Source organism: Corvus moneduloides, chromosome 1 (assembly GCF_009650955.1).
Source record: "Corvus moneduloides isolate bCorMon1 chromosome 1, bCorMon1.pri, whole genome shotgun sequence".
NCBI classification, from domain to species: Eukaryota; Metazoa; Chordata; class Aves; order Passeriformes; family Corvidae; genus Corvus; species Corvus moneduloides.
Window position 1 is genome coordinate 26860842 of NC_045476.1, and position 23361 is coordinate 26884202.

The 23361-nt window shown below is 41.2% G+C and overlaps 1 protein-coding gene across 1 annotated transcript in view; it reads right to left on the reverse strand.

Moving 5' to 3' along the window:
- Positions 1–23361, reverse strand: part of TNS3 (tensin 3) — a 219069-nt gene that overhangs the window by 18410 nt on the left and 177298 nt on the right. The window contains 3 exon segments of the mRNA XM_032102957.1: positions 2849–2935; positions 3555–4195; positions 6540–6711. Of these exon segments, the coding sequence (XP_031958848.1) occupies positions 2849–2935; positions 3555–4195; positions 6540–6711 (900 nt within the window).

Below are 23361 nucleotides of genomic sequence, written 5' to 3' on the forward strand. Positions count from 1 at the left end.
CACTTCTAAATACAAAGGGATGCAGTAATAATTTGTCACAGGAGCAGTCTATTAAACACAGGGAAAAAAGGACAAATACTCCCCTCCTCATCAACAGTACCCTAAAACGTTTTTTAAAAGGAGTTTTACTTCAAGGATGAAAAGAGGCATATTAAAAGGTTGGGAAGATTGTTGTTTCATTTATTCAAGCAGTTAGCTTTAACATTGCATTTTATCTACTTCCCTCTCTGGACACACATCAAGTCAAGTATTTTTCTGCACATTTAAAGACTCAGTTCTCGTTATGGGTGGTGAGCAGATGAGGGGAAAGGGACTGGAGTGAAAGGACCAGCAAAGTATCATCAAAAAACGAACTAATGTTCTGTTTTCTATGATCTTTATTCCTCTGGCATCATATTTACCACTACACAAGAACATCCTCACCATCTGAGAACCTAATAAATAGACAGACATAGCAATTCATCATTTGCCAATAGCTGAAGTTCACACTATTTTGGTTTAGTATGAACATCCTTCTGAATGCAGAACTAGTTAGTAATTTTCCCTTTTTGACAACTACATTTTAAAAATCCCAGTTTAAAATCCCACCTTATCTCATTAATCACAATGCAGTATAGCTGATTATTACTGTATAAACACAAGCACAGTCAGACCAACTACATTTGCAAAGCACTGTCAGAGACTGAAATGTTATAGTTTCATGGCTGAAACACTGTTATAAAGGACTTTTGCCCATTATGGCAAAAGTGTGTAACAAAGCTGCACCAACAAAGCCCACCCCAAATGGGCCTCCTGACTGAAACTCTGAACTGTTAGTCAAGCCACCTAAAAGAACCTGAGGTAAGATAAAAGTGATCCTGTTTTTCAATCATCTCAAGTCTGAGAAGAAATGGATAAGGCTAGGGAAGAAGGATGCATTCACAGAAAGGCCAAGCCCAGCAGCTGTCCTGAAAATCATCCCCAGCTGGCTTTGGGGTGGAGGCCATAGCCCACAGGCTTATCTGCAGCTAGGTTTGCACAAACTCCTCTCCAAACAAGGGGGGAGGAGGAGAGTTTTGGGCGTACGACATGACCTCTGGTCAGAGCCAGTGAACACCCACCCTCCATTACACAAACTGGCTCAGTTGTAAAATCCCCCACACCGGGAAAGCCACATCCACAGGACATTCACGTGAGGGACAGCTGAGGAGGTGTCATAATCCATCAAAGACCCCCAAAGCACTCCCCAGATTCATTCCTGAGGCCTTCACCAGGGCACTACACATGATGCAAAGTGATGCAACTGATCCAGAGTCTTGCGAGAGACAGTGTCAAACCTGCCCCCCTTCAGGGGAGGTACTTGGGCATTCCCACCTGGCCCAACTTACATTAATCGCTTGAACGCTATGTTTTTTGGCAGGGGACCCTCACCACCAAGAAGACCTGATGGAGAGGACCAACAGAACACTGCTGGGACCCTCAGAGGGGTCTGTATTTCTACTTACTCTGTTCCTGTCACTCTTCCTGTGCCCCTCCCAACCTCTTTTTCTATTTCTTTCTTTCTCTTTCTCTCTCATTTACTGTTAAATAAAATATATCAATTTTCTGGTATCAACATTTAACCTTGTTTGGTTTTAATCTCATTTCACAGAACATTCAAACCTGAAGTTCTATCCACTATCCACAGAGTGAGCTCACCTTGCTCCTCTATGATTAGTGGATTGTAACAAGCACCCAGCACACTTACACACATACTGTTGCAGGGACAGTATGTAAGTTCACAGAATCATGGAAGAATGGCCTGGATTGGAATGGACCTTAAAGATCATCTACTTCCAACACTCCTGCCACAAACAGGAACATGTTTCATTAGGCCAAAGCCACATCCAACCTGGTCTTAAACATTTCCATGGATGGATGGCATCCACAACTGCTCTGGGCAGTCTGTTCCCATACCTCACCACCCTCACAGTAAATCATTTTTTCTAATATTTAATCTAAACCTACTTTCAACTTGAAACCATTTCACCTTGTCCTGTCACTACATGCTCTTCTAGAAGTCCCTCTCCATCTTTCTTGTAGGCTCCCTTCAGGTACTGGAAGGCTGCAATCAGGTCACTTCAAAGCTTTCCCTTCTCCAGACTGAACAATCTCAATTCTCTCAGCCTTTCCTCACAGGAAAGGTGCTCCTTCCCTCTAATCAACTTGGTGGCCCTCCTCTGTACTCGCTCCAACAGGTCTGTCTATGTCTTTCCTGTATGCCAGATGCAGTACTCCAGGTGCTCTTAAGTATTCACTTTCACATAGGTAGTAAAACCTTTCTTCAGTTCACTGAATAATACATCTACATACAAATGTACTCTTATCTGCATTGTTCCATGGTAGTGACCTTTAAGAAATAATGTAAGTCACTTGACATTGAAATTCAGATTACAAAATGACTGGTAGGTGAGGATGCTTTTGTGATGACCTAGCTAATAAATTATTCTGAGATCATGTCAGAACAGTACACTTATACTCAAAAGGTTTTGGAGAGCAGACAGTCGTTTGGTATTGTTTCATGCATATCTGCCATTCAAAAATGACAACAAAGAGCATTTGCAGCAGCTACCACAGGTAGATCTATATTACTTCATAGTTAGTTCAGTTAGGCTAATAATTTGTCTGATTAACTGAATATTTTTCAGGACTATTTGACTGCCCTCCACACTCAAATTCAGCCTTCCAACAAAAGAAACTAAGAGGGGTTGTCTGTGGCCCTTCTAGGTTGTATATTCCTTTTAGAGATCAGGTATGAATCAAAAATCGAGACTTCACCAACTAGCTTTTCTGTGAACAGATATGCCAGAATATATATCAATTGATATACCTTGTTCTCTTGAGATATCTGGCTTATACCAGAACTTGGACGTGTCCTGAACAAATTTTACGGTCACATGTATATCAGCTGTGTTTTCTGTGAAATAAAAGGGAAAAAAGTCAAGACATTTTTTAAAATACAAAAGTGTTTTTCCTTTTCTTTCCAACTTCCAGTCACCCATGATTACTCAAAAAACTCATCATTAGGACGGGTTTAGAGAACTGAGCTGTTTTAGAACCAGCAAATATAACACCATACGCTAAGACTCTGAAAGCATGTTCAAAGTTCCATTTTGCAAAATCCATAAAATGTTAAAAACTTTTAGTTATAAAGCTGTATTAAATACAAACTTCTCAACAGGGCCCAGTGAACACACATGTACATTTTTAAATTTTCTTGGCACAAGAAGGTGCAGAGAGAAGCCAGCCCTTTTTAAAAGAAATCGGACTCCACCCCTGTCCATTTTAGTTTGACAGCTGAAAAGGTAGGCTGTCCAATAGCTGACTTCTAGGAGGCACAGGAAGAAATCTGCAGCCTTGTTTTCTGAATAATGCATCCAAAGACAGTGAACTGGCACCATTTACTGCAAACGTTGAAGTCCTCTGTGCCATTTTCATTCCACTACTTTTTTTTCCCCTCTCTACTTTTAAAATCCCCAAAGTTCTTTTTATAAACTCATATAAAATCTAAAGTATTTCTCTGATGCAGAACCTACCTGGCACTGGGGAAGGGCTTAACATTTTTGAGAAATCTGGGAGGACATTTGGGAAGGGAATGCTGATTGTGCTTCCACTGTGCGGGCTAGAGAAGCCACTTGAAGAAGGTGACACAGAGGCAAAGGAACGTTCTCCTTCAGAGGACCTCTTCTTCTCTGGAAGAGGTGGTTGAGCATGTTGGTTCCCTCCATGGTGATGCTGAACTGCACTGTTCTGGCTGTTGTGTCCACAGGCCACTGGAAGAAAGTTTTGTGTCAAAAAGTCATTGCCATCAGCACTTGCCACTGATGAGCTCAGAGTTTTAGATGTGTTAGTATTGGTTATGCAAGTAGCTTGTGTCGCCTCTTGGGGGGAGCTACTGTCCCTGGTACCCGCACTGTAGCTTAGGTAGGCACGGGCACTGCTGCTGATAGCATGTTCTTGGTGTGGCTCTGATGGTGAACTCTCCAGGTTGCTCAGGGTGACAACTTGAAGTCCTGGAGTTTGGAAATGAGACAGGAGAGAGACATCCTGCACAGCACTTGAAAATTCAGAGGGCACAAGGTAACCGCCCGGCTGCCTGGTATTTCCCAATGAAAACTGGGTTGACAGGGAAGCTTTAGAGCTGCTTTCAAGCCAAGGACATTCTGCTGCAGAAGAGCTGTCAAAAAAAAAAAGCCAAATATTGAATACATAAATGAAACAACAGCCAAAATCATTCCCTTAAATGTTACTGTACAACCCATACTTCAGTGATCATTGGAAACAATGAAACATCACACCCAGGACAAAATCTCAGGGTGCTCTTTGAAAACATGCTGGACCAAGTAATGCAGCTGGACCAAGGGATTCCAGCCTTACCCTGACCAGTAATTTCTTCAACGTAGGTCATTATGTTCTGCCTTATCTCACCTCCACCTAGTCATGTTGATGGGATAGTTTCTGAGTTTGCACTGTAAACCAGTCCATTAAATTAACGACAGCTAAAAATACTTCTCTCTGTCTGAGGGTGTTACTTTTAATATGAATCAGTTTAGTGAGGCTGTTTGCAGCATTGCTTCACATACAGTGGTCCTGATGAGCTAAAGTGCTGCCTCAAAAATAGCAGTAGGAGGCAACAATTTCTTATGTCAAAGCTGCATAGAGGTAGAGGTTTATGGAAGAAACCTGACACGGCCACACCAGTTCTTACATGCAGAGTGTCTTATGCTCACCAGAATAAAAACAAAAAGAAATGGGCTGAGGAGGTGGTTGTGCACCATCACAAAATAAATCAGTAACTATGATAATGATAAGAACACAGTTCACAAGGAATAACTTGCAGACCAGGTCTCTTTTAATACAGTTTATAATGTAAGGTCCAGTGGTTAATTTATTTGACAGTGGAAAAATTCTGATTTACAGAATTAAATATTTCAACAGCAAACATTCTGTTTTTCTACTGGGTAGCAATTCTACCTGTTCAAGTGAAAAATAAAAAAAAAGTCCTTCTAAGCAAGAGCAACTAAGCTTCTGATAAAATCATCTGATAGAAGTCTAAGTTGTCTCCTTGCTTCTAAAAGTGAAATGCCCTTAGGCTGTAGCTGGAAAGTATTACTAATATTATCAAATCTAGAGAGAACAAACTCATTGGGAAATGCAAAGGGAAAAGAGCTGACATAAGACATACATCAAAAAATAAAGGATTTTTAATTAAAAGGGAGCTGTGGAAATGGATGCCAGTAGATTTAAACAGCTGAAATTAGAAGGGCCATAAAGAAATGGAAGGTAAGCAAATTGAACAAGACATCACTGCAAGAAAAAAACCTCTAGAGCTGTAGCTATCTGCTAGGTGAAATAAAAAATTATAGAAAAAATATTTAGAAAGAAGGGAACAGAATTTTCTAGATAAAGTCTGAAGTAGGAATGTAAACTTGATAATGACTGAATTGCCTGATAAGCTCTTAATACATATCCACTTGTAATTGTTACATTGTCTCCTCTGCAGCAAATACCAACATATTTTGTTCAGTCTCATGGTTCACATTCATAATCGCAAAACCAAAACATTCTTTCACAGTCTCAGTACTGACTGAAAATGAAACCAATTAGATTGGAAGATAAATAAAAGATAAATAGGTAACAACATACTTGAAGTACTCATTGAGACTCTGACACTCCACCCAGAACTATTCTCAAATATTTACTGTGAAAAAGGAGCCAAATAGCTAAGGATGAGAATAGGATAATTAGCCAGAAAGGAATGTTTTTGCAGAGTGATAGAGAAGGTAACTTCATTAGGTGTTATGTACCACCTTGTCTATTGAGTTAATATGGTGCACAGCTAATGACTGATCATGCATTGTTATGCTCTTCTGAACCTTCTAACAGTAACTAGGGACTCCTTGTTTGTTCGCTGTTTCTTGCCATTTCTTAGCTTATGCTGTAAGCTCCTTTAGACAAGGACTACTTTGTAAATTTATACTATTCAAGCTCTTGTCCAGAGCTCTACATGTTTACCACAATATAATTATAAAACAATAAAGTTTCTAAGCCTGCTGAGCCTGCTGAAAGGAAATAGGCTATATACTACCAAAGCAAATCTACTGAAATTTTACTGACTAGAAACACGTCTGCAGTGAGAAGAGTGCTCCCTTTCTCTCATATACAGCTTATTCCAATGTGCAATTTCATGACACAGCTTTAAGTAAAACATCAGAGAACTCAGTTAAGCACACAGAAAAATATATGTGAGCTTGTGCTAGCACACAATAACATAACTGAGCTATAAAATTCTATTTACTTTTGTCTTCCCACTTATCTTCAAAGCTAATTGTGTCCCTGACATAAAAGTAATATCTGTGTACATGTTAAAATCCAGACGATGGACAACATCAACATTAAATGTCACAACCAATCTCAAAGTTCTTGGAAAAATAGTCTGCAATGAAGATGAAAGCATAATGTGTTGGCTGGGAACGATCATTATGAGAGCTAAACAATAAAGTAGGAGAACTTTTTCCTACCTTTCTGCCCCTGCGATAGGACTGCTACTTGAAACAGTACATGAAGATGCAAAACAGTGCTGAAAGGAGGGATCAGACTGCATGTTGGCCCTCAGCAAAGAAGAGTTAGCGCCCACAGTGCTGTCAGACATCACCATAGAGAGGTTAATGGCTTCCATGTAACTTTGAGATTCTGCAGGAAAGAAAACAAAGTAAATGCAAATTTAAAAACAACATGCATTTTTATTAACCTTGTACTGAAAAAGTGTTCATAAAATATTTTGGTTTTCTCTTAATAAGATTATAAAGAAGAGTTTTTGTTTGTTTGAGCAGCAGATGTTATTTCACAAAATTATGTTTATTGCTGAAAACATCCAGCAGGTCAAATGGCAGAGGGAATAGAGATTACAGAATTGCAACACTCAAACTGTTTGATCATTCTCCAGAATACATTCTCTAGCCCTAAAGATGAGAATGGACTGTCTGTTCCAAGATATTTTGCATTCCACAGTCCACAGTGTTAATCAGTACATCTAGTCAAGTGCACCATTTGCACTTAAAATACCAGTAGAAAATGGGGTGTCACCAATAGAAAACTGGGTGTCCTGGTCCAGGCTACAATAGAATTAGTTTCTTCAGTACGCAGTAGAGGGCATGGCCAGGACCTGGAGTTACTGTATACCACCTCACGTCATTGCTGGGGGCAGGGCAAGGGAGTCTCTTCCAGGGAAAAAGGGTCCTTTCTGATTAAGAAAGCATGGTGGAGGGAGCAGTGAGGTGGTGGTGGTAGCAAGCTGGAGGGAGGAGCTCAGGTCAAGCTCTGCAGTGAGCATTTCTGCATTTGAATCACTCTCTCTTTTCTTAGTATTGTTACTCTTACTGGTTTTTTTCTCATCTTATTGCTTTTTTCAGTAAATTGTTCATATCTCAACCCATGATCTTCACTTTTTAAGCCCGACAAGCCCATTCAGCCTACTTGCTGAACAGGGCAGGGAACCTGGTGGATAATGACAGATGACACTGAGCTACTCACAACCTTCTTCATATCAGTCTTTATCAGTAAGACAGGCCTTTAGGAACCTCAAGCCCCTGAGACCACAGAAAAAATCTGGATCAAAACATACCCTCAGTGGAGGAGGACTAAGCAAAGGAGAACTAAAACAAACCAGACATATTTAAGTCCACTGGGGCCTGAGAAGTTGAACACACACAAGAGCTGAGGGAGCTGGCTGATACCCTGCAAGACCACCCTCAATAATTAAAAGGTCTCAATGACTGGGAGAGATTCTTAAAAACTGGAAGGGAGCAAGCATCACTCATACCTCCAAGAAAGGTATGAAGGATGATCCAGGGAACTGCAGGCTTGGTTAATCTAACCTCAGTCTCTGGAAAGCTGATGGAGCAACTAACCCTGGAAACCACTTCCAAACACATGGCAGAAAAGGATTGAGAGTTGTCAGCATGAATTTACAAAGGGGAAATCATGCATATCCACTGAGATAACTTTCTTCAATAAACTGACTAGCTTAGTGGCTAAGAGAAGAGCAGTGGATGTTCCTTATGTTGACTTTAGTAAGGCTTCTATCATGGTCTTCCATTATATCCTCATAAACATGCTGACAAAACAAGGGTTAGGTAAGTGGAAGTGAGATCTACTAAAACTGGCTGAATATCTGGGCCCAGAGGCTTGTGATCACCTGCAGCAAATCCACTAGAAGGCAAGTCATAGCATTATACCTCGGGGCTGATAATAGGACCAATACTCTTCAACACCCTTCATTAATAACGTGGATAATGGAATGAAGTTTCATCAGCAAGTTTTGCAGACAACAGAAAACTGTGAGGAGTCATCAACAAACCAGATGGTTGTGCTGCTATTTAGAAGTGGGAGAAATGGGAGAAATGCTATTTAGAAGTGGGACAAAAGGAATCTTAAGTTCAACAAGGGGAAATATAAACTCCTGCAACTGAGACAGAATAATCCATGGCACCAGCACATGTTGGGGGCTGACTGGCTGGAGACAGCTCTGCAGAGTGGTTCTCATGGACAATAGCTGACCATGACCCAGCAATACAACCCCATGGCAAAGGTGACCAATAGTATCCCAGCCTGCATCACAAAGTGTTGCCAGCAGGTCAAGGGAGGTGATCCTTCCTCCCTGCTTAGCATTAGAGGCTACATATGAAGCTGTGTGCCTATTTACGTGCTCCTCAGTACAAGAGAGACAGGGACTTGCTTGAACAAGTCCAGCACAAGGTCACAGAGACGCCATCACTGGGACTGGAACATCTTTTATAGGAGCTGAGTCCCAGAAAGCTAGGACTGTATGGCCTGGAGAAAAGAAAGCTCAGGGGTATATTATCACTGTGTATATAAACCTGATGGGAAGGCATGAAGGTGAATGAGCCAGTCTCCACACTCTTCTGCTCACAGTAGGAGAAAAGAACACAACTGGGACTAAAAGGCAGTTTAGCAACACAGTGCAGCACACGGTTTACCTGTTGTGCTGGTTTTGGCCAGGGTAGAGTTAACTTTCTTCTCAGTGTTTGGTATGTGGCTGTTTCGGATTTGTGCTTAACACAGTAATGATAATACAGAGATATTTTTGTTATTCCTTGTGGAAATACTTACAGCTTTTTACCGGCTAGGCTTGTAGTTCAATGCTTTAGAAAGCCACGAGCAGCCTAGAGAGGTAGCACGGGCAATCCAGCATTTCAGTAGCTCAAAAAGCGGCAAATAGTAGCTGTAAAGCTGATACCACCAGTAGAAGCAAAGAGGGAGAAATATAGTCTTCAGCTTGCCTAATTCCTGCAATTAGAAGCTTTCAAACAGAGACAGAAACACACAGATGTTCGCAGAAGGACTGCAAAGCCAAAGAGCGTGGGCCCCCTCTCATGCCCTTCTTTTATTCAGAGAAGGGGAAAGGGGAGGACTGGGGGCAGACCTGGGGTGACCAGCCAATCAGACACTGCTAAAGAATTTGAGTTACATTTGGTTTTGCCCATGCTTGGAACAAAGGAGTTCAGAACACATGGCAGAGGCAAGTCCTGGCTTGTCTTGGGGAGGGGGAAGGGAAGCTCAGAACAGGCAGCAACAATTCCTGGCTCACACAGAGACAAACAAGGCCTTTTCTGTTTTCCATACTGCCACACTGGCAAGGCAGTTGGGGGTGTATGGGAGGTTGGGAGGAGACACAGCTGGGACAGGTTACCCAAATTGACCAGAGGATATTCAGACCCACATGACTTCAAGGAGAGGAAGGAGGAAGGGGAGGACATTTGGAGTTATGGCATTTGTCTTCCTAAGTAACCATCACACGTGATGGGCTCTGCTCTCCTGGGGATGGACGAACATCTGGCTGCCCATGGGAAGAATCGAATTAGTTCCTTGATTTGTGTTGCTTTTGTGCATGGGGCTTTTGCTTTCCCTCTTAAGCTGTCTTCATCTCAGCCCACAAGTTTTCTTTTACCCTTCCAATTCTCTCCACAATCCTAGGGGCTGGAGAGTGAGTGAGCAACTGCACTGGGCTTGCTTGCTGGCTGGGCTTAAACCATGACACCTGTACAGCTACAGTTTTTCAGGTGTGACCTTTTTGCACACCACACAGGACAAAGAAGCAAAACAACTGTAATCTTTATTTTCTAATAGCCTGCAAACAGCACTAGCATAACTGGTTTCTAAACTGACTGAAATCTGAAATATGTTCAAGTTAATTATAGTGGACATAAATACTACAGGATATAGGTAAACAGATGCGTTTAGATGAGGAATAATGTGGATGCTATTACTGCAGAGCTTTATACAGGAACAGTTTCACCTCATTTTTTAGAGGTATACTTAAATAACCAGTCAAGCTCTAATGGGGATTACATTTAATTTTTCTGGATTCGTATAAAAAAGTCAACACCTATTGACAGGTCCAGGCTCAACCACACTGTTTTCCATGACAGAAGACTGTAATACAACAAATGCCCATGCATCTGAATAGCTTCATTCACCTGAATAGTCCTACTGACCTCAAAACTGGCAGGACTGAAACCCAATACAACAGTCAAAGATGAAACAATCTCTAATTACTCTCGCTTGACTTGATACACTTCCAAAGAATAAGGGAGGGGAAAAAAAAAAACAAAACCAAGTAAGTTATGGAACAATTCCATTCCTACAAAGACTTAAGATCACACTAATGCATCTTTTCCATAAGGAAACCTTTCTAATGTAAAAAGCCACTGAAACAAGTCTAAATGAATATTGTTTTCCCTTCAATTCATGGCAGAGCTTGGTTCTCCTATTACTTGAAATGAGGAGTGTGCAAGGTACTTAAAAGATATGTCTTAGAAAATCTGCAAATTAGTGCCCTGACTATAAACCATCTGAATTTATCACATAGCACACATGGCACAGAACAAACATTTAACTGGATGAGGGAAACAGAAAACTGCCTTTTAACAGAATGTCCTGGGTTGCAGTGTATTCTATCACCATCCTCATGAGCTGTTGAAATCAGGTGGGGCAGTGTTTCCTTGCCTCCTCCCCACAGACTATCTTGCTGTTAATGGCCCATCAATGTCCTGCCGCATGACTCAGGAGATAACTCCCCTCCGGACTATCTTCTGTTAATGAGCCTCATCAACACTTGGCCTCATGACTCATTACCCCATTGTGAGATGCTCCACCCAGAGGGAGGAACCAAGCATTCCATCCTGGATATAAGCTGAGGCTGAACACCAGAGACAATGCCTTTCCACTGGATTTCCAGAGGACAGGAGCTACACAGCCACCACTGGACCTTCTGAGGAAGAGCAGACCCTTTTTTCTACAGGATCACCGCTTCAGAGGACTGCAGCCACCATTCTACCAGACTGCTACCACCACCCTGCCTAACAGGGACTCAGGTTGTATCTTGACTCTGTCAGTTTGAACCAGTGTTTTCTTTTACTTTTTTTCTTTCCTTTTCTTTAACTTCCCCATTAAATTGTTATTCTGACTTGGTGCCTCCCACTGGTTTGTTTTCAAACTAGTACACAGAAACTGTCTTTTAACTATACCATTACTTCAACTATATTCATAACAGCCATAAAAGTGAACTTTAAGGAAATACTGCAGAAACGTTTAGTGTGGAAGAGCTACAGAAATCTCAATATGTATTTATCTACTAGATCAGCTACATTACAGTCATCTTCATACTGGTGCAAACACAGTCAGAAAAGCTGGCTGCACAAACCCATGTTGGTCAAGGTATGTTGGTCAAATTGATGTCGTACGTATGAAGACTACTAGAACCTCCCCAGCAACTCAACTTTGACTAGGCTAAAAGGAGACAAATTTCCAGAAACTAGCATTTGACAAAGTATCTCAAGTGCAACAGGCATCTCATCTCTACACATGAACTTCCCCAGATGGTTCCCAATTACACTGCAGGTTGAGATGATTCTGCTTCTGAATGTGAGAGGTTAATGCGTTCCCCAGAGGAACAGGAATTACAATCACAACCTCATCTCTATCTGCTTGCTTGTTTTCATGCCTGTGTGTCTGTTCTCCTGATACCAGACTATACAGAGGAGTCACTGGAATCCAGTTACCAAGAGTCTGGGGGCAGGGAGGGGAGTGGCACTCCAGAAATAGCTTAAAATCTTCTCCCACTCTAATATGATCTCAACTATGTGCATATGAGTTAATCTAACGGATTTCCACAGCAAATGCCACTCCTCCTTCCACAGCACTTGCTTGAATAAAGGGACCAAGGCTTGATTCTTCCCTGTTTCAGGCCTTGGATTGTTGCTATCACCTTTAGAGCACCATACACTGCATGACAGAAGGATCACTGTCACACTCACAGATGCATTTCCACACCCATTTTCACAGGTGTAAAAAGAGTGAAAAGCACTGGCAGCCAGGCATGTAACCTGCAGAAAAAACACACACTCAGTACAACTCTTCCCAGGCTAGAAACAAATATATCTGAAAGGCACCTCCCATGAAAGCAGTCTTGTTTTTACTTCAATTAAAAACAAGACTGCTGGATATTTCAGCTATGTCCTCTCATTGTCTGATGCAGAGCTCACTGGTCAGCTGTTAACCCTTTATCTCATGGAATCAATAACTCTGCAATTTCACAGCTTCTACAGAATTAACTGGCCTGACACATTTGACAGAAAGCAAAGCATCAGTGCTTCTTGGTTCAGGCCCCTACCATGCCATTTATAGCCGTGAAAACACTGACAATGTAAAAGTGCAGCTCCCTGTTTCACTAAGAGACATGACAAAGCCAGGACCATTCATGTTTGTATCTTTTCATGCACCCAGATCAGACCTACATTTACTATCACTGATGATCAACTTTAAAGGCAGGACCTTAGAAAGGAGCTGGACTGTTTGGACCATACACTACTGAAAAATGACATTAATTGTGACAACTATTTGTGCCAACGTGCAAGGCACAAAAATATCCAGCTCACTCTTCTACTTGGCAGCAACAGGTAAAACCTCTAAAAGTTGCAGGCTTTTTTCAGTTGTAAGCAGAAACTCCAGTATGTGCCTAGCACACAGCTACATAAAGTATGATCTTACAAATTAACCCATATTTTAATCCACTAAACCTGTTGAAACAAAGAAGAAAAAGGAACCCACCACCCTGCTCCCCCTGCCCTCCCCCCCCCCCCCAAAAAAAAAACCCTACTGAAAAAAACCAGAGTAGCTTAACCCACACCATGGTCCAGATAAAAAATAGGTAACAACACTCCTTTTCTTTTCTTGCAACAGCTGAAGGGCAAAATCATCTCACACCTTTGGAGATGTTATAAAGAAAGTATGTAATTTGTGCTATTATGTATAAAACTGGAATGTAATCAGACCATGCAGAGATAGAGTTTCAAAACCCCTCCACCAACCTGGCTGAGAGAAAAATTTCACAACACTAAAAGAAGTTCTCACACAGTAAGTGAGGATTCCACCTAGGTGGGGTTGGATCTTATCACTTATCATTTGCACCATGACGACTTGATTACCACCTTCTGATATCTACATCTCATCTGATAAGGAATAGGACATTCCAGGAACTAAAAATAACTGTTCCACGAACCAGAGATGGCCCATTCATCATCAGAGATGGCCCTTCAATCACCAGAAATGGCCCACTCATCACCCAGGATGGACAATTCAACAGACCCAGGAAAGGCTTCATGCAGCCCAACTCCAGGACAAGAAAACTTCATGAATATGCTAAAATTACGAGAAGACTAGAATTAATTTGGACTCTGCCCAAAAACTGTATAAGAAGAGACCAGCCGAAGCAGCACTCGCGAACTTGGGAGGTCTGGTGCGATAGAGATCAGATCTATGCCTGTTCACCCAGCTCCGACCACGGGCTCGGAGCTGCTTTTGGAGCTGCTTTTCTCGATCGTGGCCTTTGAGACCAATATTTCGGTGGCATAATAAATGTTATTTCTTTATAAATTTTGATTGGGCAATTCTGTTTACCTCAGAGACAATCATCCAACAACAGTGGGCAAGTAAAAGCAGTCATTTCACTACCATACCTTGTATTTTAGTAAGTTCCCATACATTTCAAACTTTGTAGTCCTTTCCATGAGAAGGTGGTAGTTAATGTGAATCACATCAGCTTGAAAACTCGAGTCAAGATCCTCAGTTACAACTTTTGGGGAAAGGGAGCTTTAAGTCAGTGTTCTGCTTCCAAAACGCTCGGCTCACTACCTCACCACTACTTGAGCCTAGCCTAAAAGCTGAATGGACAGAGAAAATAATACTGCTCTGAAGTATGACAAAGTAACGAAGCCACTTGATGGCCCACTTGAGCCAGTTTACAAACCAACACTTTTCCAAGTCTATGTGCACTGTAAGATTATTATCTAGCTTCCCTTTAACTCCCCTGCTTTTCCAAATACAAAGGTTCCAAAATTAGCAGTCTGCGAAGTATCAACTTTACTGAAATTCTGACCTTTTAAACTTGTTACGTTCTGCTTTCAATGTCACAAAAATACAGTGAACCAAATTATTCCCTCATATGAAACCCATCAACTTTGGTCACACTGCTCCTTCTGATACCTAGGTTTCAACTTTTCTATTTTTCAATCCTGTACTGCCTAGTATGCAACTCTGAAACGTCATATGTCCTGTTAGCTACTGTTCTTTCATGCTGGTCAGAAGTAACAAATCCTCTCTAGGTTTGCACTTCAAGGACACCTTGCTCTCCCAGGCCTCAAAATGTGTAAACTAAAGCCTTTGAGAGGAGGAGCAAACTTGGGGTAATTACATCATTAATTGAAGTTAAAATTGGAGAATTAACCCTGATATGCAAATGAACCAAACTTATAAAAGTGTGAAGAACCCATGACCCAGGGTCCATCCTGGGCGTAGCCTCTTGACTGCCCAGGGTGTGGCCTTAAAGGCCCTTTGAACGAATACCTATTTTCATTCTCTCAATCTTGTCTAGCCTCTGTTTTCAGGTAGCCACTTCAAAGCATCACTTCCGTTTCACAGAATATGTGGGAATCAATACAGGATGCTTAAAGTTTGGTCTTTCATAACTTCAGACGCCAGGGAATGGAATAACTTTATTGTGTCTTTTGCACAGTACGTCCTTTCCTATTCAACACAGGTAGTTCCACTTCTCATTTAGAAGAAGTACATGTCATGAGTCAAAATCATGTACCAACATGGAGACACCTGCAGTTCCCACTTTCTGAAAACCCACCAATACCAAGCAGAGAGAATGTAACAGGATTTTTTCATGTTTGTGAACGAAAAGACAGAATTACTATTGCTTGGAGATTCTGCTAATGCCTGTTTGAGTGGACCAACTCTCTTTGCAAGTAATCAATCAGTCAGGCTGAACCAGGGAAAGTCATTAAAACAGCGGCTCTAGCATCCAGGTATTAACCTCTCTGCACAAAAAAAGGTCAGCTTCAGTTGCTTCATCTGAGAAGAATCTCAGTGGAATATGTATTACATGCTTGGATATTACAGAAAATACAACAATGGAGTGGCTGACAACCTGGGAAATAAAACAGCACATCTGGAGAGGCAGTGAAGTATTTCTCAGAGATGTTTATTTGGTGGAAGAAAAAACACATTCAACAGTTAGAACCCAAACTGCTAGTAATTAAATGTAATGTACACTACAGTACTGAAGGTTTTTAACTTCATGCAATTATTTATTGTGTGCATTTAGAAAGCGATCACTGATCACTGTGTTGTGGGAGCCTTTGAAATGTATTTAGAATTTAAAAAAAAAAAATCATTCTTGCCTTATGTCCTAAAGAGAGCTTTAAATCATCCGTGTCACCCCTTGAGGAAATATCCTTGGCACAGCAGTCTCCCCAGCAAGCACTGGGTGAGGAAGGCTGGCACTTCACCACCTTCACCATGGGAGATTCTGGCCTGCTGGCAAGATGCATGACAAAAGTGGGAGTGTATTGGGACACTCCTGTGTTCTGCAACTTCTACCTCCCATAATGGCCTGCCAGTAACAACCAAATGCAGACTCTGAAGCTATGACAGGTGTCAGCTTATCTCCAGGCAACCACAGGCTGACACAATTAACTACACTTACCTTCTGCCCACTCTGCACGTCGGTAAGAATCAAAAGGATGATTTACCAGACCCCACTTTACCCCACTCACACTCCCTGCCCTAAAGCCTGTACTATCTGGCTTCTTTTTGACTGAGAAAATAGCTAGACCATTTTACAGGTAACTTGGTATCATACATTCATATAAACACCAAAATACAAATAACTCCTATATGCTGAACAGAATTAACAATACAGCATCTTCAAAGCAGAAAAATCCTTATCATGACTTTCTGAAAGGCTTTCTTATACTAATTCATTTCATTCTCCCAAGTAGTACGAGGGGAAAAAAAGAAACTTCCCCAAGGACTAAAGCAATCAGTTGCATATGTCTTTTAATGTATTTTAAAAGTTCTTGCAGATGCTCTGCTACTGACTTTAAGCATAGCTTTGCTGTCTTAGGAATGCAAATCAGCTGCAGAGGCATGTCCTCAAGACATCTGGATCACATACAAACATAAAATGTGACATTTATGATAACACTCTTTAGGAGAGAATCACTATCATTACACAACACATAAACAAGAGAACCCCTATTCTGTCTCCACGTACAGCCGATCATTCAGTGGTGAAAAAAAATAAATCCAATAAAACAATTAGAACACAACTATTAACATGCCCACACTAAGTTTGCACAGCAAATTAGTAAAACGGATTTGGAGACAGACAATTCCATTCTTATCATGGTTGCTCTCATAATGGAATTTCAGACATTCACATTGCTGAATATGACAATTTTCATCAAATTGTAAAATTAAATTGCAATAGTTTCAGAGAAGAAAAAAAAGAACCTATGAAACACGCAAATGGTACCTTCAAAATGAACAGTAATACTTTTTCAGGCAGAATGCACTGAAAGACCAAGCACCTTTCAAGAAAAGCATAAAATATCAGCCTTGTGCACCAAAGTTCATTATCCATTAAAATTGCTTGAAATGTTGGAGATGCAGGTCTAAGATATCTCTGCTCAATTGAAAAGTGCCACTCATGCATACTGACAGATACACTGCAAAGCCAAAGGAAAGGAGGCAAGGGGGAAGGTACAGGGGGCAAACTGGAGGAAATACCGAGTGAAAGAAGAAGGGAGAGAGCTTGGGTCTGATTTTGACACTTCTGAGAAGCAAGCACGAAGACTCAATGAAATTTTCTATTTTGTGTTATGACCCTATATACTTTTCCTAAGGTGAAAGAGAGGAAAAGAAGGAGTTTAAACTCCCCTTTTCCAATCTCAGTCCAGTTCCCTGGTGTCACCAGGCACCAGAGAGGTCCCAGTATGCAGCTTTTGATGTCTGAGGCATACTTATCTCATAGAAGGAATGGAAGCAATCAAACTGATGTTCGGACCCTCTATCAAAACTCTCACTTTGGTCCTGTTCTGCTGTGAGAAAAATTCTGCCTAAATGTGACCCTCTTCAACCCTTTTTCACTAGAAAAGTGAAAAAGTTCACTTTTCTAGTCACTTGCCTGCAAGAAAATGCTGAACCCAGCTCACTGCAGACTGAAAAATAAAAGCAAGGGCTGCTTTTTGATTTTCAAGTAGTATACCTAAACCATTTTATTTTAAAACCAGAAAATGAACTGACTTTTCAGAGGCTGCTTTTAATAACCTGGGATTGAAACTGGTAAAAACAAACTCAGTTCAGTTTACCTTCAGTGTTGTTCAGTATCACAAAACACAACTGAGAATTGAAGCTCTTGCAATTTTTTTCTTAGTCTGTCTCTCGGGAACTGTGAATCAGTAACTCTTAGGGTTGCAGTCTTTACCCAAGCATATACTGCTACTGCCTGAATAGAAAAATTGTTTGCATTAAGGCGGTAAGAACCAGGGTCTTTATTCTGGTGCATCCTGTATATTGCACCATGTAATAGTTGGCTGCTCTAAGACTCTGTTATAATTTCATGGAAAAATCAGATCTGAAGAAAGAAAGTGAGAGTGTTTTACATATATTTTACACAAATACACTTTTGTCTTGGATGCAAGAATTAGAGGCATTACCCTTCCAGTGCTAAGGCACAATAAAGTGGTTTTCTCATTAAACGAGAAAGCACAACAACTATGCCATATTCCTCATTTAGAAAAGACTCGTGTTTACAAAATCTGTACATCTTTCATGCTTTCGAAAAGAAATTCAGTGCTGCCATAATATTACTAAGAGCTCCTCAGGGGAGGAAAAAGACTCAGTCTGGACAAATTTCTTCTACGTAGACAGAAATTATGTATGTTCCAGGCAGTCCTCATTTCTTCAACTTTGAAAAAGACCCAACACGACCCACAAAAAATTAGAAGCCTTCCTCGGCAGGAAAGTGACTAAACAAATCTCTTAAGCCCTGCCTCACGCCCTCAACCATTCCCAAGCGATTGCAGAAAACTCTCATACTGACAGAACTCCTTGTCTGCAAACCTTCTCAGTTTCTGTGTAGACTCCCAACGTTGTTACGTGACTACAAAAGGCGTAACTCTTCCTCCCACTTCAGTTCTACAGAGCTCGCAGCAGCAACAGGCCGCAGGCTCCGTGCCTTCTCCCAGCTCCCCGCCCCGCCAGCGGAGCGGCCCCGGCGGCCTGTCTGAGGCTGGTTCGCTTTAGTGAACTCCCACCGCCCCCCCCTTTTCCCAGGGTCATGTTTCGCTGCCGCTGAGGCGAGCGCGACCAGCCAAACACAAGACCAACCCACAAAACGAGTTTTCAGATTTAGGAAAATGCACAAAACACGGGCGCAGGGAGCCACAAACCTACCTATGGAAGCCATCGTGACAGCAACTCTCCCACCGGGCTGTGCGAAATCCTCCTTCCCTCCCTCCGTGCCGCATGCTGCCCGTGGCTCACCGAATCGAGGCAGCCGGGCGCACCGCCCCGCCACGCAGAGACTTGGGAAAAGCTATTTCCCGCATTTGCCAGCACCCTCCGCTCTCCCTCGCGTGTTAGAACTTCACCGCAAAGTGGGTTCCAGTGTCTGCAGCGAGAGAAGCACAGGCTCCCTGTCTCAATACAGCCACCCAGATGAAGAATAGCCAGAGTTCACTTCATCCAGGCAGAAAGTAATTCCCCGATTGTTGTTAGATTAGGCTTCCCGCTCGCTCTTCAGCTCGACTGCCCATTCCGTGTATGCCTGCTGTGCTGACTCCACCTCACTTGCGTTTGACTTGTTCCCCCCTTCCCCCGCCCGGCTCACACCGCCTCTTCCACGCGCAGCGCCGCTCCCAGCGGGTCCTGTGCTCCGCGCAGCGCCGCGGGGGCGGAGAGCGAGCGGCCAGCACCGCTCTCCTGGGGCGACTGGAGGCTTGGCTTGGGGGGGAGGGTGTGTGTGTGGTGGTGGTTGGTTGATTTGGTGGGGGGAGGCAGTGCTGGGGGGCGGGGGAGGGTGGTGTTGTTCGTCCCCCACCACTTCATTTGACCTTAGCTATGTGTTTCTTTCAGAGAGATGAACGACACGGAACCGAGAACTGTCAGATTAGTGCTTTTTAATGTAGACCAAAGCCCAGCTACTCTATTACACCAAACTAGCTCAACACTCTGGGATAAACTTAGTATCCAGAGCTCTGAATAAAGTTTTACTCGAGTCCCAAGATCATAAAACACGTGTAGCCTTACTGTGTTGCATTCAACATCCCCCTAGCATTGTTCTGAGCAGGTTTTATTTACAGGTCAGGAAGACGAGTGGAAACACTGCAGCTCCACAATGAGCAGCACATTTCCTCTTCAGATTGTTCTTCAGTGCCCAGCACACCGTATTTTCTGAAAGGATGACTGCAGGAAATTACTAGATATAGACAGAAACAAATACAACCATTTAAAGCTTTCCCATAATGAATTGCTTTCAAATTTCTACCAGCACCATCTTTTGAATGTGTATACTAAACCGTTTTGATAATAGTAAAATACACAAGCTGGCTTGGTTATAGAGATGAGTACTGGTAAACTAATTAACATTTTGCTTTCTTCCACAGACCATAATGTAAATCAAACTATTCCTTTTAAGAATATTCATTCATACCACTGTTTGTCTTTATATCAGCTGCTCCCATTAAACATGTTTCATAAAGATTGCACTCAGAAGAATGCAATAGCAAAAGTTAGTTGTGATATACACCATATTATCAGGTAAAAAGAAGGGAAAATCCTTGCCACAGGGTCAGAAGAGGTTATTATGCAGCAGTTCAGAACTGACATCAGTTACTTCGATTAATTTATTATACAATTATACTTTGTCTTGGATGCTTCCTGGCAGAGTCAGATGCAGTCAAACACAGTCTTCATACTCCTATAAACAATAATGATTAGAGAAAATTGCTCTCCATAGAAAGCATCCCTGTCTCTGCATAAAAAGCACTAATCACAGGACCTTCGCATATCTCATTTCTTTCCTGATTTTCAAGTCTTGAAAGCTTTGCTTGTTTGGCTATTTACACATGCTGAATTAGAAGGGAACAAGAATAGTAACCTTTAACAAAGAAGATTACAGCAGTATGAGACACCATATGAAGAAGGTTGGTTAAGTAAGAAACTTACTTTCCAAAGTAATATAAGGATGTAATGTAAGCAGAAATCGTGTAATTAAAAGTATTAATGTACTTGAGTTTTGTCAGCATTTATCAAATTCACCCTTTCTTAAGATTTTTTTGCATGGATCCTTCTAACAGACTCAGTTATAGTTAGGGGGCTACTCATCAAAAAAATCCCTCTGACCTAGACAGTTAATGACAAACAAAAGGGTGCATAACAAAAATCTCACCTTTTGCTTGTCTTTCTGTCACAAATTCAAAGTTTCAACCAGATGAGATGAGCTCCAAGGAAGAAAAAAATCTGAAACTCTAAAGCCAGAAGATATAAAGGGCAAGGCTGATTATACACAAAGGAAGAGTTAGGAAGGGAAGGAAGGGCAGTGTTAGACGTCTCAGGTGAGGAACTGATCAGCACAGTGTGTAAGATACTGCCATCTCAAAAGGAGAAGGTCTGTTATTTGGCAAAAAGAATTGGTTTCATGGCTGTTTCAGGGACAGCACAGTGATAAGAATCAGGTCTTTCAATCTCCGCCAGGTGTTACCAGTATACAGTTCTCCTAGATATAGTACACAAGGTTCCTGGTTTGATCAGAACCATTGCAGTGCAAAATCTATCTAAAATAGTTTAAAATGCAGGGCTCAAATTATAACATGCACCTTTCTCCAACAAGAACCCCTGCAGCAGAGTGGCTATGCTGTGTCCTTCATACAAATTCAGCAAACTCCACAATTTGTGAAGGAATGTCATGTGTTTCCCTGCTACTCTGATGATTGACAGAAGTGTGGGAGTCAATGTCAAGTAGATTGCTCATTTTGGATTTTGTCTACAAGGTGCCTGAATATAATAAATATTTGTGAAATAACATGCCTAACTCAGGCATAGGAATACACAGATTAATTTGGTTTTCTCAATAAACATGGAATAAACATGAAGAGAATTAATGTAGGGTAGAACAGCATCTTAAAAAACATAGAGCAATAGGACCTTTAGACTATAAACAATTTAAGTGGAACTGAAGGTGTATTTCCTCTCTGTTCCCACTCAACACTGGAAGGTCTGTCATTCTGAAACTGCACAATATCTTTTACTTGTGAATGCAGTAGACAGACCTTCCCAAATACTCAAACAGAGAATCATTTTAAAACTGCAATTTTTTTAAAAAGTGTGCTCACAGCTGTACTTCGATTTTTGAAGCTTTCTTCAGCCTTCCCTCAAACTACATGGATTACTCTGGCACATCACAGTCGTGAAAGTGCCACATCACATAGTAGGAGGCCTCACCCTGGAAAAGTTGAAAAAATTTCATAGAATCATAGCAAGAGAAGTAGTTGTTCTCATGGGTTTTTGTTAATTTAACCTTTTCCAGACAAAGTGACTAGTGACATCTCAAAAATGCATGCTATGCACATGCACTGCAAACAGGCAACATCAGGTATGTGTAAAAACAAACACATCTGCCAGGCTGCCTGCTCATCCAATCCTGTATTACTATTAAATTGTTTTTAAGTTTCTGTCAATGGCTTATTGTTTGCATCTTCAAAAGAAGTAAAAATTAGTGACAGACTTCTCAGCTTCAGATTCTTTTGGTTTTTTATATATGTGTAAGATATTATTCATCTATACTCAATGAATACATACAAAGGTAGTTATTTATCAAATGACTAATTTATGTGGGGAAATGGATGACTTTTTCCCACAGAAAGGGAAAAACCAAATGCTCTAAAGCAGTGGTTTAAAAACCTCTCAAGTAATCAATTTTTCAGTGGTTCTTAGCAAAAAAAAGAAAGGGGGAAAAAACCAAAACCAAATCACCACCACCCACCAATGTATTATCAGGGTGTATTTCAAATTTAACAGAAGAGGCACATATGCTTTGAGACCATGATCAAGTAACAACATTGAAGTATTGTATAAACACATTTTCCCCATGTAATATTTGATTATTTAAACAACTTTTTTGGGCATTTATATATAAATTCAGAATTATACAGCTTATTTTATTGCCTTAATTTTAGAATTTTTGAGCTCTCGCAGATAGTAGTGAACATAACAGCACCCTTGGAAGTGCCATCATCTTTTCAGCTAATAATGCGTATTCCAAGTACAGTCAGTTATCTTGGATGGAAAGTATAAAAAAAAAATCCCACAAAAATAAATAAACACAGATTAAAACAGATAATGCTACTGCTTTCTCTCAAGAGAAAATGCCTTTGGACTAGAGCTACAGGAAGGATGTAAGCTGCAGGCTGCACAATTAAACTTTCAGATGTATTGGTTCCTGAATGAAACTGAAACAGGCAGTAACATGCATCTTATGCAAAACTTCTTCAATTTTTTTCTCAGTTACTAAATCCTTTAGAAATAAGGCAGTTGTTTCATTTTCAGTTCACAGTGGTATGAAAAGTTAGTCAAGACAAAATAACAGACACACTGGATAAAAGTGTGGTGCCCCAAGTAAGGGAAGCACTTACCAGGTGGGTTCTTGAAGAAGAACCTATCAGCAGGTGCTTGATTTAATGCTACTAGTGAGGGATCAAGGAGCAGTCAGACTTGTTGAGGTACCACTGATGAAAGACAAATAACAGGCAAGAGACTTCAAAGATATCCCAAGCTAGAAACCTTATTTCATATGAATTCCTATAGGAAAACTCTTTTGTCAGAAGATCTGCCATTTCTTTAGTGCAGTTCAACATTTGAATTCAGGACAAAATGAATGGATAAGAAAGTAAGAAAGCCTGTTTCTGTAGTTAG